The 17,259-nt window shown below is 38.4% G+C and overlaps 1 protein-coding gene and 1 pseudogene across 1 annotated transcript in view; both read left to right on the top strand.

Moving 5' to 3' along the window:
• The window catches only part of PALMD (palmdelphin), a 48,996-nt gene extending 37,028 nt beyond the window's left edge, over positions 1–11,968 (top strand). Inside the window, exons 4-8 of the mRNA XM_002810570.5 lie at positions 4,262–4,376; positions 4,516–4,549; positions 4,662–4,775; positions 6,355–7,452; positions 11,601–11,968. Coding sequence (XP_002810616.2) covers positions 4,262–4,376; positions 4,516–4,549; positions 4,662–4,775; positions 6,355–7,452; positions 11,601–11,644 — 1,405 coding nt within the window. The 3' untranslated portion in view covers positions 11,645–11,968. The remainder of the gene's footprint in view (positions 1–4,261; positions 4,377–4,515; positions 4,550–4,661; positions 4,776–6,354; positions 7,453–11,600) is intronic.
• Positions 11,969–13,665: 1,697 nt separating this feature from the next.
• LOC112132577 (high mobility group protein B3-like) lies at positions 13,666–16,827 on the top strand (annotated as a pseudogene).
• The last annotated feature ends 432 nt before the right edge of the window (positions 16,828–17,259 follow it).

Raw genomic sequence — 17,259 nt, 5'->3', positions numbered from 1 at the left:
TTGTGATTCTAAGTAATTAGTACCAAGATGTTTCCTAGTTATCCTTTTTAACTCAGAGTTGGCTGTGACTAAGGGATAAAGAATGGGAGGGAGGTATTTGTTTATGTTTAGTTTTCACAAACATGTCATGATGTATTGTGAGACCACAGCGACTTATTAATGCAACTTTCATCCAGTGACTTGAAAACCTTCAAAAATATTCATTAACAGATATGCTGATGAGGTTTGCAGGCTTTCAACCTCATATTCTTACCATATTAGTCTAAAGAGATTCTTGGGATGAATCATATGGCATTACATTACCCATGGCTTTATCTTCAGAGAGAAACAACAACAAACACCAGCGCATCTCAAAATTCCCTAAGATGTCATTGGCCAAGCAGACCAAGAGCTTTGTCTCTATGCCCCAGGAAAAGAAAGGGGCAGGGACAGGAAGAAACTAGCTGAAGTCGTCAGGCTCATACCTGTAATCCCAGCACTTTGAGAGGCCGAGGCAAGCAGATCACCTGAGGTCAGGAGTTTGAGACCAGCCTGGCCAACATGGTGAAAGCCCATCTCTACTAAAAATACAAAAATTAGCCAGGCGTCGTGGTGCACGCCTGTAGTCCCAGCTACTCAGGAGGCTGAGTCAGGAGAATTGCTTGAACCTGGGAGGCAGAGGTTGCAGTGAGCCAAGATTGCACCACTACACTTCAGCCTGGGCAACAGAGCAAGACTCTGTCTCCAAAAAGACAGAAAGAAAGAAAGAAAAAGAAACGAAAACCCTATGAAGTTGTTAACATTGACCAGATCTCTAAATGTTGAATTGCTCCAGATTCAGGCCTTGAAATTCTTATCTCCTTCACTTTCTAGGAAAACTTATCCACTCCTGTGGTGATAAATACCAACTCCCAAATGTATATCTTCAAACCCAGACTTCTCTGAGCTCCAGTCTTGTATATCCAACTGTCTTCTCCATATCACACTTGATTGTCTCAAATTTAACACATCCCCCACAAATCCCCTTTCTTCTCTCTCCCAGATTTCTGTTCAGCCATTTGTATTTGCATGTTTCCAATTATTCAGGTCACAAACAGTGGAATCACCTTGACATCTCCCTTTCTCTTATCCCCTGCATGTAATCATCAACAAATTCTGGCAGCTCTTTCTCTCAAAAATTTCTAGAATCCAACCACTTCTCACCCTTCTACTGGCAACCAACCTGGATTACGCCATCTTCATCTAGATTTTTAGCACAACTGACCTCCATGTTTGCCCCATCCAGTCTATTTTCCACACAGCAGCCAGTGTAACTGTTTACATTTCAAGTCATAGCATGTTTCCTCTCTGTTCAAAATTCCAATGGCTTCCCCAGAGCCTTTTCATGCACAAGGCCCTGTCTATCTGGCCATCTGCCTCCTCTCTGACTTCATTTCACCTTTCTACTCTCTTGGCCCTTCCTTCGCTCTCTATAGTTACTCTTCCATCTCTCTGGAGCACACTCCCTTTGAAACCCTCATGTTTCCCGCTCTCACTTCCTTCATGTCTCTGCTCAAATGACACTTTATCAGAGAAACTTCCCTCACCACTCTGTGTGAAATGGTGCCCCCTCCTCAGGCTTTCTCTATATTCTTTATCTTGCTGTTTACAGCCCCTATCCTGCTTTTCTCATCAAAAATATTTTTTCTTCATAAATAAATGTGTTTGTGTGTATATATATGTATAGATATACATCTGCAATATATACATATTTGTATTACACATTTATTAATGCAGGGATTGACAAACTATGGCCCAGGACCAAATCAAGCCCTGGCCTGATTTTGTACAGACACAAGCTAAAAATGGTTTTTATATTATTAAAAGGATGTAAAAGACAAAGGGGAAAAAAGATGAATAAGCAACAGAAAGCATATGTGGACTGCAAAACCTAAAATATTTAGCACCTGGCCCCTTATAGAAAAAGGTTGCCAGCTCCTGTATTGTCTCCCACTAGAATATAAACTCCTTGAGCTCAGGGACTTTGTTTTGGTCACTGTAAGATACCCAGCACATAGAAGAGTTCCTGGTTCAAAGTAGATGCTAAGTAAACATTTTTAAAAGAATGAATGAATAAAGACAATGAGTTTTGTTTGTTTGTTTGTTTTTGAGACCAGGTCTCACTCTGTTGCCCAGGCTGGAGTGCAATGGTGTGATCATGGCTCACTGCAAGCTCGACCACTTGGGCTCAAACAGTCCTCCCACCTCAGCCTCCCAGGTAGCTGAGACCACAGGTGTATGCTCAGCTAATTTTTTTTAATATTTGTAGAGACTGAGGTCTCACTATGTTGTCCAGGCTCATCTCTAACTCCTAGGCTCAAGCAGTCTTCCTGCCTCAGCTTCCCAAAGTGCTGGATTATAGAGGTGAGCCACTTCTCTCAGCCCAACACTGAGTCTTAGTGAGGTCAGGTGACTTGTCTAAGGTCACACAGGAAGCTGGCAGATGAACCAGGTTTCAAACCCAGGTCCACCTGATTCCACAGCTAGGTCCCGATGTCCAAGAGCTGCTTGCAGCAATGATTTGAACCTTCTTGTTTTCTACCAAAAGGCTTTCCTTTGTAGACTGTCTCTAACAGGCAAATTAGGTAAGCACCCTGTGGGACAGGGGATGAAAAAAGAAAGACATACAGTATGTTGCAGAAAACTTTTAAAAAGTATATCATCACATATTTACATCTGATATCAACCATATTCAATGTACTTTCATATACATCATCTCTTAGTGTCACCAAATATCTGTATACGGTAATGAGCGTAATCTGTAATTATGCTCATTACACACATTACAAAACAGAGTTTCAGAGAGGTTAAGGGAACTGGCTTTCACAAGAAGTAAGTGGCAGAGACAGAATTGAATCCAGATTTATCACTTTTAGTGCAGAGCTTTCCCCTTTACCAAACTGGACCAACATATATCCCCACAGCTCTGCCGAAGGGTAAAAGTGCTGCCATGGATGTGGAGGAATTTTAATAAAATGGCAGTCACAGTTCAGTCACTTCTAAGAAACCAGGGGCTACTCCATTTCACCTAGAGGTCTGTGGCATGCAAGAAAACCTCGTCAGTTGTAAACGGCAATCTACCAATGGCCAGAGGCAGCAGCAAAGTAAGAACTTTGAAACTGAAGCAATGAGCAAGAGAGCTGTCAAGCTGACCACATCAGCTTGGGCTTTTATTGGTGTGACAATAGTGCAGCATTTTTGAGCTACCAGGCCCATGACCATCTTCAAGAAGGAAGCCAAGAAAACTGACAATTCTCTTAGCTGACACGAATATCCACAGCTATCACCTCCTGTACCAGCTGCTGAATCTAATCAGCCATCCTCTGAGGCAGCTGACTTTAGAGCCTTAGTGTATTTGGCTGAGAAACCACGTGTGTTACGTGGCTGCCAAAGGCCAGCCTTCTGCGTGATTGCCAGTGTCTGTATGTTTTTATAGAGGAGAGGTCACGATGCTGCCCCCTGGAGTTCATTTGAATCTGACACGTAGCTGTATGCTGGCCAAGATACCAGCTCAGAATGCTTACAACAGTCTAGTTTCAAACGTCTGTCTCTTTGTTGCTGTAAGTTCCTTATGCTGTGTCAGGCCATGTGTGCCCTCCCCCCGCCCCAGAAAATGTATCCTTTATAAACAGCAGCAGTTGAAGCTACTGTGCTATATTTGGTCCATTTCTGCATCTTTTCACCTTGCTCACTCTAATATGGCCCAACTCTTAGGAAACTGAAATTAAATCAAAGTGTCATTTTCAACGGTAGAATATGCAAGAATTTTAAGTATTAAATGACTATGATTATTAAATCAGTTTAATAATTGTAATGTTTTCTTCCAATAATTTATATGATGACTTGGATGTGAAAAACTGATGAACTACATAATAACTACAAATGTACCATTCCTTTCGGTACAACTTTAAACTTACGTCTCTGTATTTAAAAAATCTCTTTTATTTGGAAATAACATTAGTAATTGCAATGAAGAAAATGGAGCAAAGGTCAAATGCTTTACCTAACATATTCCTTTGTCAAAAAAAGAAAACTTGAAAATTGTTCAAAGTCAGGCATTAGGTACCTTCTATATATTAAGTATCATGCTTGGTGTGATGCTAAGTGTGATGTTATGTTCTTAGAAAGTGTCTGGCTACTTACATGCATATTCCAAGGAAAATTTATATACGGGGAAGATATATTTGAGAACTCTGCATTTGTACTGTGTTAAGCAATAAAAAGTATACCTTTTTGTTGTCAGGCTTGAGAAAGAGATCCAAGATCTTGAAAAAGCTGAACTCCAAATCTCAACGAAGGAAGAGGCCATTTTAAAGAAACTAAAGTCAATTGAGCGGACAACAGAAGACATTATAAGAGTGAGCATTAACCAATTTTAAAACTGTAATTCCCTCTCAAAATGAATCCACAAATACTGTATAATTTTTCAAAGCATATCCACATTTAGATTCTATTTTTTAAACTGTATTAATCATGGAGAATTCTTTTTTCTTACAGTCTGTGAAAGTGGAAAGAGAAGAAAGAGCAGAAGGTGTGTTTTTGAATAACTTATTTTATGTTAAACTAAGTTTTTTTGGTAATTTGAAATTGTTCCCGTTGTAAATATATTCTAAATGTATTTTGAATTCATATTAATTTTACAGAGTCAATTGAGGACATCTATGCTAATATCCCTGACCTTCCAAAGTCCTACATACCTTCTAGGTTAAGGAAGGAAATAAATGAAGAAAAAGAAGATGATGAACAAAATAGGAAAGGTATATGAGAAATCTGTGTTGAAGGGCATGTTCTTAATATCAGATTTTACGGTGTCAAATATTCACAACTTGCTATGACATATTATTCTTCCAGGTTAAGCAATGGTTCATTTTACAAAGTTCTGTGAGTTATGTGAGTCACTGCATAGGTGAGGATAATGAGGGTATAATAATAGTATTTATTCCATGCATTTTATTCCCTAACAAACCAGACAGGGATAAGGAAGATAGGGACCCAAAGGAGACAAGAAGCTCTTAAAAGCAAAGATTTCCTGGTCAAAAATATTTCTCCTGATATATTCCATCCAATAGAACCTCTTTGAGGGTTACAAAGATCTTTTTTGAAAATGAAAATATTCCTTTGGGAAGCTTAGGCATTATTTACCTCCATGGGAGATTGAGTTACATAAAACTGATGCTTCAAAGCTTCTAGAAAAATGAAGGTTTGCATTAGAGCAGAGAGGAAAACTTTGAATTTTAGAGTGGAAGGAAAAGCTACTCTTTATTTGCAGATGGCCGTCATTTATTCATTCAACAAATATTTAGAGAACAGATACTATGTGCCAGGTTCAGTTAGGCACATAGTAGGTATTCACTAAATATATCATGGTAGGGAGTGCAATACAGAGAATAAAGCAGAGAAGCTGGACAAGGAGAGTGCAGATGAGGGGTGTTGCAGTTTTTCTTGGGCAGTCAAGGAAGGCCAAGAACCACCAGGCTAAAGAAGAGGTAAGAAATACAAAAATGGGTTCAGAAAGAAAGGTGGGAGGACACAACAAAAGCAAGCTGTAATTTTGCACAGAATTCTATTCGCTTTACCTTTCCTATTGAAATTCCAGCCGTAGGGATCTTACCTGGGTCATGAAGCAAATCTCAGCTTCCCCGGTTCTCTCCAGTCCATTTGTCTCAGTGCAGCTGATATTGCTCTATTTTTTAGCCCTTCCTCTACTTGAAATGGGAGTGAAAATGAAAAGAAACATAAGGCAGAAAGAGAAGTGTGTGATTGTAGCCTTCTCCCTCCCGTTTCCATCCCAGTTCTACATTTAAACAGCCTCTCCATTGTGAAAACTTTAGAACACACGTCTATAATTTCACCAGGCTGCTGGCCTGTACAAGGATGTAACTTTATAAAATATACTGTACTAGGCACTTTGCCCACTGTGATGCACAGTCCAACATATTCTTCTTGACTAAAGAATAGATTGATTCTGCCCATTGAGAAATGCAAAAGAGTATATCCATCTTGCTGAATTTATTAATAGGAAAGAAGATATCTTTCGGTTCCCCATTGAAATTCTTTCCTATTTGGAACCATCAGCTTATCTTCTCTAATCAACTTCCGTTCTTCAACCCTTTCCATTTTTCAGTAACAATTCCGTACACCATTACACAAAAACCCATGTTATTCCAGTTGGTCATTATATCTTTAATGAGTAAAATCAGAAATTTTAAAAATAGACAACATCTCACATAAAAGAACATGAAGGGTATACTTAATATAAAAATAAACACTGTGAAAGCAGGTTAGTTTACAAAAGAAAAGTTAACTAAATCAAAGATCAAATTTGTTTCTTAACAGCTTTATATGCCATGGAAATTAAAGTTGAAAAAGACTTGAAGACTGGAGAAAGTACAGTTCTGTCTTCAATACCTCTGCCATCAGATGACTTTAAAGGTACAGGAATAAAAGTTTATGATGATGGGCAAAAGTCAGTATATGCAGTAAGTTCTAATCACAGTGCAGCATACAATGGCACCGATGGCCTGGCACCAGTTGAAGTAGAGGAACTTCTAAGACAAGCCTCAGAGAGAAACTCTAAATCCCCAACAGAGTATCATGAGCCTGTATATGCCAATCCCTTTTACAGGCCTACAACCCCACAGACAGAAACAGTGACCTCTGGACCAAACTTTCAAGAACGGATAAAGATTAAAACTAATGGACTGGGTATTGATGTCAATGAATCCATACACAATATGGACAATGGTCTTTCAGAGGAAAGGGGAAACAACTTCAATCACATCAGTCCCATTCGGCCAGTGCCTCATCCCCGATCAGTGATTCAACAAGCAGAAGAGATGCTTCGCACCCCGCAAAAGAGGCTAATGACTCCTTGGGAAGAATCGAATGTCATGCAGGACAAAGATGCACCCTCTCCAAAGCCAAGGTTGAGCCCCAGAGAGACAATATTTGGGAAATCTGAACACCAGAATTCTTCACCCACTTGTCAGGAGGACGAGGAAGATGTCAGATATAATATCGTTCATTCCCTGCCTCCTGACATAAATGATACAGAACCAGTGACGATGATTTTCATGGGGTATCAGCAGGCAGAAGACAGTGAAGAAGACAAGAAGTTTCTGATGGGATATGACGGGATCATCCATGCTGAGCTGGTTGTGATTGATGATGAGGAGGAGGAAGATGAAGGAGAAGTAGAGAAACCGTCCTACCACCCCATAGCTCCCCATAGTCAGGTGTACCAGCCAGCCAAACCAACACCACTTCCTAGAAAAAGATCAGAAGCTAGTCCTCATGAAAACACAAATCATAAATCCCCCCACAAAAATTCCATATCTCTGAAAGAGCAAGAAGAAAGCTTAGGCAGCCCTGTCCACCATTCCCCATTTGATGTTCAGACAACTGGAGATGGGACTGAGGATCCATCCTTAACAGGTAATAAAAATGACAAGGCATGCCACTGCTGTTCAGTCATGTGACCAGCTTCTCTTGTGCTAATGCAGTCTTGCTTTCAGGCTTCTCTGACCACCTCATAAATTAATATGCACTGCGATTTTTTTTATTAGTGCTGATAGGGATTATTATCACCACAGTAAAGTGATTAAGCCACTTCAAAAGATAAAGAAAGTAAAAATAAATCATTGCCTTATTTGATATTGTATTGAGGAACTTCAATAACTTGAATTTCATCTTCTATCATGGTATGGTGCTGCTTGTGAGTGTATTTGGATCACTAATATGTTGGATCATCAATAACATATCTTTTTCCACTAGAATCTGATGACTACTTTATTTGTGCCTCACTGTGATTTATACTTCTTATATAAGTTAACAAATTGCCTTAATTCTGCAAGAAAGTACAAGAAACAAATTTTATTTTCAGAGTATTTTATTACCTTGCTGTATCTTGTTTCTCTATATGTCTATAGTTTCATTAATTTTATTTTCCTAATTTTTCTACATTTTAAAATAGAATGGTAGTTTATTTTATGTTTTCTATAACCTTTAACTTTGCATAGTGTTCCCAACTTAGCATATTTATCTTTTCTATTTTCTATATATTTGCATTTCTCATTCTTTGTAAAATTTTTATAGCTTTATAGCTAACCAGCTATTTTAGCATTGAGTGGAAAATAACTTTAACACTTTTTTTCTACAAAAGTGATAGCTTCTCAATTTTAGATTCCTTGTTATCACTTAAGTACTATATTCTAGTTATCATTTATAAAGAATCAATAAGAACCTAACAAAATCAGTTATAATAGCTGTACTTACCTTGGCTAAAGATGTAAATCAAATTACCCTGACATACAATTTCTGTATGTTTGCTAGGGATAGTAATTTTAAATGTCTCTAATGGAAGGATTCTCATTAAAAAGCAATAAATATTAAGTACTGGCTAACTTCACAAGTCAAACTTGATAATTCTATGGCAGTGTGGTAGTACCTGCACAATTACCTACACAATTCAATAATGTTTCTTCCTCTACAACCCATAAGCCCAATATTAGGTAGCTAATAATACAGTAAAATGAACCTTCTCCCATTATTTTAAGTGGTTAAAGTAGGTATCCCAATGATAAATTTAACTACCTGAAGAATTTCTAAGCTTTTGGAAAGTATACACGTATATAACTTCCTCAATCAGAGTTGAGTGATATGTCCCACATGATATTGTGGAAAGTTGCAGATACTAAGTTTCTTTCCATCTTAGGAAAGAGCTTTGTTCACTGATCAAACTTTGCCATCTTAAACTCACTTTAAAGACAAAAAACACAGAAGACTTAGAAAAGAGGAACACACTGTTTACGGTCAATAGCAGTGACATAATCCGCTATAAAACCTCCCTTTTCTGAACTTGGATATTAGCCAGCTCCTCCTGAACACCCTTATTTCTTCTCCTCTAACCTTGTCAACACATTTACCACATGGAAAATGACAGGAAGTGACTAACATTTCCAGACAACACTAATCATGCCCCTGAACTAAAATAATGAAAACAGGAAAACCCATTCCAGACAAAGTAACAATACAGAGTTCTGTATTATCAATCAAAGTATCTTATAAACAGAATGCTCCAAATTCCTTGCCTTCCACCATGATATTGTTTTACATTGCTGTTTTCCAATTCGGCATACAGACTACAGAGCTGATGTGTATTTTTTAAGTAGGTTTTAAAAATAAGTAAGTCACAGTGTCATATGCCCTCACATGCCATCCATATACAAAGAATACATAACCACCTATGTACTTCCATTTCACAAACACCAAGTGGGTTGAGCTTCTCCCCATAACTCCCCCAAAAAATGCTTATGATACTTGAAAACTCACCATTTAGGTCAATTCCTTTATTTATGGTACAAATCCCCTATTTAATATAAATAGCCCTGGTAGGCATAATAGTTAAGAATTGTTAGTCTCTTTTCCCTTGGTATAAATATGGTTATAAATGCCTTATCTAAGAGCAATTTTAATTTGGAAAACAGCATGAAGAAGAAAGAAATAGAAAAAGGTGGACCCTGGAGATTCAAAAGACAAGATTCTTCTAGTCAAAATTTTGAACAGAGTAAGACATGACAGAAAAATTCAGGCAACATTATGTCCATCTGCTTCATGTAAATATAACATGTTCATAGGATAAAGCTCAATGCCAGACACTTCCACCATTGCATGGTCCCAGCCAGCTTTGCGTAGGAGCTCACTGCTACCCCTACCAATCGGGAGTAGTAGTTGGCTTTCTTTGGTAGTCCTCACCAAACTATTCTTGTACTTCCAGCTCTATTCTGTCCTCTTAGAGATGTCAGTGGCATTCCAGGATGAAGTGGTGGGGACCTCAGCTCTGGGAGTTCACATGCTACTGGTGCTGATTGCCAACCATTAGAGCCATTAGAGTCCAAGGGATAATGAGAGTAAGGAGACTTCTATCAAGTTCAGCCAGCTGAAACCATGCATCTAAAATGCTATGGGAAGAAGAGGCAGGGATCAGAGAGGAGCAGAAAATAGAAGTAAAAAGGAGAGCTGGTGGCCCACGGTTTTTAGCTGCTAAACCAAGCCTTCTGTTGCCAACATGCACTGGCCCCATGCATTTACTGGAACTCACACTGTCTACTTGCCATAGGCTTGAAAAAAAGGAAAGAAAGAAAAGCAGACTCTAGCAAACTTCTCTGAATGTCCACAGCACAGAGGATGTGCCTGATTATGGAATCCTATGGTGAGGAGTGACTGTAAGAAAAAGCAATTTGCCCGTGACTTAAAAGAGACTCTTAAAAAGCCCCTCACTCCTACTCTCTTTTGTTGGTAGGGGCAAGATAGAGGTCCATAAAATCCAACAGTATAAAGTTCATAAAGCCTTGCCTTCTGCCTTCTGTTCACCTTCTGCTATGTAACTACAGCCTCTCCCAGCAATCGAGACCTGCTTGCTACAGAGCGCATTCTCTCAGCTCGTCCTAAATTCTAGGGAATACTCTTGGCCCTGCCACCAGAAATGATCATCCCTCTTAAAGTTTCAAGGGAAATAATGCTCTTTAGCTTCCTTGAAATTAAAATATTTAATATAAGTGGAGTGACAATTAAAATAATCATGGTCTTGTTACAGAATTAGATCCCATCCCTTCTCATATTTGTGCAAAAAGGTTTCTTAGGTATGGGGTCATTTCCATTGTCAAAAGGTAACCAATATATGGCATAGAAATGAGAAAACATGTCTTCCATTTTACTTTCCATTAGACAAAATTGTGCAATCAGTTACATAGCTTGTTCTTGGGCCATATTACATGTGAATGTAATATTAGATCATTAACATAATCTTTAGATCAGTGCCTTGAAAGCATCTCTCAACTTTTGGAACATGACTAAGGCAGCTCTACACTGAAATCCTAAATAATAAGAATAGAATACCAGAATACTCATCCAGAATACCAGAAAAGTGTTATACATTCTAAATCTACATTTTAAAAAATGCTTTCTCCATTCAATATATTATTAGCAGAAGAATATATCCCAAAAAGATATATTTGCCATTTTAAAACATACTTATATCTTGACAAAGACATTTTATAATCACTCCAACTTTTAATAACTTGTTCGTGTTGTTTCATTCATAAAGAGATTTGTTTTTGTTATTAGATATCCAAAGGCCAGAGCTCCTTTGGGAAAGGAAGTTGAATGAGCTGAAAGCAAACATGATCATGAAATAGAGTTTAAGTGTAAATACCATTTTATTTTGGCAGTACATAGCTCAGAAATGTACGTAAAACACAGTCATCAACCTATAGGAATCTGTATGTATGGCTAATAGGGAAACTGTGCACTAATCCTGTACTTGTTCCACTTGTACTGTTTGCTCTACTAATTTTTCTAATCTTTATAGAAATAGGTTCCTTCTAGTTCTGAACCTGTTTCCGCCCTAAGTTAACCATAGCTTATTATTTCTACTATCTTTTTGTGCTACTAAATCAATGCTCACATTGTTGGATAAAACCATCTGAGGTATGTTCTAAACTTTCCTGCATTCTATGAATGGCCATTTAGAGTAAAAATTGAGGATTTTTTTATAACTCTCTTTTTTTTTCTTTAATTTGCAGCTTTAAGGATGAGAATGGCAAAGCTGGGAAAAAAGGTGATCTAAGAGTTGTACCACCTATATAAACATCCTTTGGAGAAGAAACTAAGAAGCATTTGCAAATTTCTCTTCTGGATATTTTGTTTATTTTTTCTGAAGTCCAAAAAATTATCATTACAGTGTACCATATTAAGCCATGTGAATAAGTAGTAGTCATTATTTGTGAAAAATTCCCAAAAAGCTGGGGAAAACAAATGTGTAACTTTTCCAGTTACTTGACATGATTCAGTGGGGGAAAACCAGCATTTTTTATTCTATTGATACCAAAGCATTTCTAATAAGAGCTTGTTAAATTTAAGAATAAAGTTGTTTAAAATATTCTGAGTATAGTATATTAACTGGCATTGTAATTTTGATGATACAAAGATCGAAAGATCATAGGAAAGCATTGCACTTCATCACAGAAATATTCAACTTTGACAAATAAATATGTCATCCTGAATTAATAATGCCTTAATAAAAGTACATCCTCCTGCTAAGTATCACTTCAGTTGGTTCGGTAGAGACTTCAAACCCTTGCACATATCCAAAAGGTGCATCCCGTAATGATCCTCAGATTTGGGGACTGAGTTTGGATTGTCCGGCCAGTGCACAGATGATAATTGGCACATTCATTCTTCTTAAATTATCATCCTTTCTTTCACTCAGTTCAATGTGAACCCTGTGGTACAATGACTGATTATGACCTCAGGGTGATGGATAGAGGATGTCCCATACCCTCAAAGAGCACAGATCTGGTCTAATATTTCACTGATTCTTGTGAACAAGTTAGACAGTGGTGGCCAATCTTTTGGCTTCCCTGAGCCACATTGGAAGAAGAATTGTCTGGGCCACACATAAAATACACTAACACTAACAACAGCTGATGATCTAAAAAAAAAAAAACGCAAAATAAATCTCATACTGTTTTACTAAAGTTTATGAATTTGTGTTGGGATGCATTCAAAGCCATCCTGGGCCACAGGCGGCCCACGGGTGGCAGGCTGGGCAAGCTTGAGTTAGAATCTTCATATTAAAACTAATAGGAATGTTTACAGCATATTACTTCTAAGTATTCTTGCCAAGATATTCAATCCTAATTTGAAGCGTAGTACTCCCAAGACAATAAATTCTTTCCTACCCTGCCTTATTTTACGTCCCTCCTTCCAACCCCCTCGAGATCCACTCCTACACACCTTCCCCTGAATCATGCCAGTATATATTAACCAGCTCATCCAAGTCTTTCCATGAAAGTCTGTTTCCTCCCAGGACAGAAATTGAATTTCCCTGCTGGGACTATGTATGATCAGACTTTATCTTAATTATTGGTCTGAAGGTAATGAGAGGTCAGAGAAGCAGATGATTCTGAGGAGGACATGCATTAACGTGCAAAGCCTCCATTCCAGCTGAGTGGTTTTGCAAGGGGAGCTGTTCTCTAGCGGGAGAGAGCAACTTCTGGTAGCCTGAAATGTTCTGGGAAACCTGGAGGTTCAAATTTTTGAAGTAAATTACTTTCAACAAATACCCCTATTCCAGGTCCAGGGACTCCTTCCCTTTCATGGATCTAAGTTTAGCATAAGTGACCTCTCAAACCTGCACATTCCTTTGTTGCCCTGCCACCCTTAGGATTGAAGCATGGGTTTTATTTTCACACAGTTTGCCTTCTGTCTACAGCAGACATAGTTCTCTTTAAACATTGCCATGATGCCTGCCTGGCTTTCTGGAATGCCCCGAAATAGTTGGCTGGTCTGAGCCCAATTCTTTTTCTTCAAAGCTTCTAAGGCAATTATCAAAAAGCAGCCAACTTCGCAGCACATGTCAGTACATGACAATATTTTGCCCTGTATTAGTCAAGTGTAGAGCTACTTTATAACCTACCTTTTCCCTTTTCACCTGTACCTCATCTCAATCCAGTATAAGGGAGAGTCTTAGTAACTATAATAGTACAGAGACAAGGTACTGCCTTGTGTTCACCTTCTGCTATGTAACTACAGCCTTTCCAGCAATCGAGACCTACTTAGCAGGTATTTTGTACCTGAGTACAAACCATGGGTTATAATCGAACACAATTTGCTGCTCATATTGGTCCAGGTTTGGCTATTGAAAGCTCCTTCAGTTGGCTCCTGTGCCCCTTTGACTTATCCATATAAGTGATTTTGCTTTGTTTTTTCCTTACTTTCTGGCATTACAAGATTACCCAGTCTCAGCTTCTTAGTAACTATAATAGTACAGACAGCCAAAGGTTGTTACCATTAACTTATCACACAGTCCTCATTGCCCTCTGACCAGTGAGTGGACAGTCCAGTTCCAGAGTCCCATTCAGAGCATCTGCTGTGTAGAGCCACTCTTGGTTCCAACAAGAAGTACAGCCTGAAATTAGGACTTGGGTACAGTAGTTTGAGAAGTGATCCCAGGAGCAGGAAGAAAAGCACAGGAGAGAATGGTAAATATAACGGTATGTAATAGAAGTCAATGCTTTAAGCACCAGAGACAGAATTTTACTATAATCTCAAAAAGAGTGTACAGAAAGCAGCTAACATTTTCTGTCTGAAGGAGAGGACTTTAGGGCATTTATCCACCAGCTCAGGTCCCTCATTGAATGAGGGAGCATAAATTCCCCCACACTTCTGGATTGCAGTTGCACGAGAGTCACACAGGTTCCCTTAGTGCCCAGAGTAAAAAGAAGAAAGAAGCACAGAACATGCCTCTAGAAGGATGGTAAGTCTGAACTTACTCCGAACAGTCCACTGCAGCTACGGTGTTGCAAAAATGGACCATGGGGAAATGACACAGGCACCAACAGTGCTTGCCACACTAGCTGTATAACCCTGGGCAACGAACAACTTACCTAAGCCTGTATCCTTATCTATAAAATGAGGTACATGTCACATGTCTAACACAGTCATGTGAGGACTCAATTTGTCAGTGAATTAAAAGAACCAGGTGTCCTGCCCATCATCAAGTCTGGCTGAGGTGTCACACATGAAGGTAGACACCATATACCCTCATCATTTCATATCTTGGTGTTTTGTATGTTTAGTGCTCATTTTAGGTCAATGGGGCATTTCAAGTTAAGTGGAGTAGAGGTAAGTAAAGGAAAAGTTTGGGGAAGGGTAAGTGAAATAAAAGCTCAGGGTATTTTTTCCCAGAGACATTCAGTTGGTCCAGCTCTATTTGTTGAAACACTATTATTTTTCACATTGAATTACCTGGACACCTTTGTTAATTAGTTGGTCTTAGAAGCGAGAGTCTACATATGGATTCTCTGCTCTATTCGATTCATCTGCATATCCCTCATGAATACTGCACACTCTATTTATACTGGTTAATATTGTAGTTTTATAATAAATATTGGAATCAAGTCAGGTTAGGTCCTCCAATCTTATCTTGTTTTTTTAATACACTTTAAAAACAGTTTTAGATTAACAGAAAAATTGAGAATACAGCACAAAATTACCACATACCCTGTACCCAGATTTTCCTAAACTTCTTACATTAGCATTGTACATCTGTTACAATTAATAAACTAGTAGTGATACACTATTATTAACTAAAGTCTCAAACTTTATTCAGATTCCCTTAGTCTAACTAATGTCCTTTTTCTATTCCAAAATCCCAAATGGAAAACTATGGTACTTTTAGTTGTCATGTCTCCTTTCGCTCTGCTTGGCTGTGACTCTTTTTCAGACTTTCCTTGTATTTGGGTGACCTTGACAGTTCTGAAAATTACTGAGTAAGTATTTTGTACCAGGGTACAAACCATGGGTTATAATCCAACACAATTTGCTGCTCAAATTGGCCCAGCTTTGGCTGTTGAAAGCTCATTCAGTTGGCTCCTGTGCCCCTTTGACATAGCCCTGTGATTTTTGCTTTGTTTTTTCCTTACTTTTTGGCACTACAAGATGGCAATACAAGTCTCATCCTATGTATTTCTTACCCCAGTTCTAGAATCAGCAATTTATCCAAGAGTTTCTGTTGTTTTTATTGGAGAATGGTATAGAAAACAAAATCTGGGCACTAGGCATGCTCATTGCTACTTTGTCTTTTTAAATAGTCTTGACCATTTAAGGTTCTTTGTCTTTCCATGTGAATTTTAGAATCAGTCTGTAAACCCCTTCAAATGACGCTGCTAAGCTTTTGATTGGAATTAAATTTATAGATCAATTTGGAGAGAATTTTCATTCTAATATTGTTTGCTGATCCATGACCCCAAGAAACCAAAGTGCAAGAAAACAAAAGGCAAGATGCCTTCTTTGTGCAGATGTGCAGAGAAGAACCTAAGAAGAAAAACCCAGTGGTCCCTGTCAATTTTGCATAATTTTCCAAGAAGTGCTCTGAGAGGTGGAAGACAATGTCTGGGAAAGAGAAGTCTAAATTTGATCAAATGGCAAAGGCGGATAAATTATGCTATGATCAGGAAATTAAGGATTACGTACCAGCTAAGGGAGGCAAGAAGAAAGATCCCAATGCCCACAAAAGACCACCATCTGGATTCCTCCTGTTCTGTTCAGAATTCTGCACAAGATCAAATTCACAAAGCCTGACGTCTCTATTGGAGATGCAGCAAAAAAGCTGGATGAGATGTGGAATAACTTAAATGACAGTGAAAAGGAGCCTTACCTCACTGTATTATTGAAGAAAAACCTGAGACTGGGTAATTTATAAAGGAAGGAGGTTTAATTGACTCACAGTTCTGCATTGCTGGGGAGGCCTCAGGAAACTTACAATCATGGCAGAAGGCAAGGAAAAACAAGCACCTTCTTCACAGGGCGGCAAGATGGAGCGAGTGCCAAAAGGGGAAATGCCAGACACCTGTAAAACCAACAGATCTCGTGAGAACTCACTATCACAACAACAGCAACCGCCCCCATGATTCAATTACCTCCACCTGGTCCCGCCCTTGACAGGTGGGGATTATTGAGATTACAATTCCAGGTGAGATTGGGTTGCGATCACAGAGCCAAACTATATCAATCACCAAGGCAGCAAAGCTGAAGGAGAAGTATGAGAAGGATGTTGCTGACTATAAGCCTAGAAAGTTTGATGGTGCAAAGGGTCCTGCTAAAGTTGCCCGAGAAAAGGTGGAAGAGGAAGATGAAGAAGACGAGGAGGAAGTAGAGGAGGAGGATGAATTAAAAAACTGTTCATCTATTTTAAAAATGCTTTTCTATAATGACTTTGTTTCCTACAACTCTGATAAGTTCAATTAATTTTAGCTTTTTTTATATATATTCCTTAGGATTTTCTACTTAACGATCAGGTTGTCTGCAAATAAAAACAATTTTACTTCTTCCCTAATCCTATGACTTTTATTTCATTGCTTTATTGCACTAAGGCTTTCAGTACAATGTTACATATAAATGCAGAGAGCAGGCATTCTTTGCCTTGTTCTGATTTTTCAGAAGGGAAGTATTATCTTTCACCATTGAATATAATTTTGGCTGTAGGTTTTTCCTGGATGCTATTTTTTACATTGAGAAAGTTTCCACTCCTAGTTTGCTAAGTTTTTACTATGAATGTGTTTTGAATTTTGTCAAATGCTTTCTCTGCATTTACTGAGATCATCAAATGGGTTTTCTCCTTTTTTATCTAATCTGGTGAATTTCACTGACAGATTTTTCAGATGTTATGCCAACAGTGCA

The sequence above is a fragment of the Pongo abelii genome, chromosome 1 (assembly GCF_028885655.2).
Source record: "Pongo abelii isolate AG06213 chromosome 1, NHGRI_mPonAbe1-v2.0_pri, whole genome shotgun sequence".
NCBI classification, from domain to species: domain Eukaryota; kingdom Metazoa; phylum Chordata; class Mammalia; order Primates; family Hominidae; genus Pongo; species Pongo abelii.
Note: the sequence above shows the minus strand (reverse complement) of the source record. Positions and strands in the feature narration are given on the sequence as shown.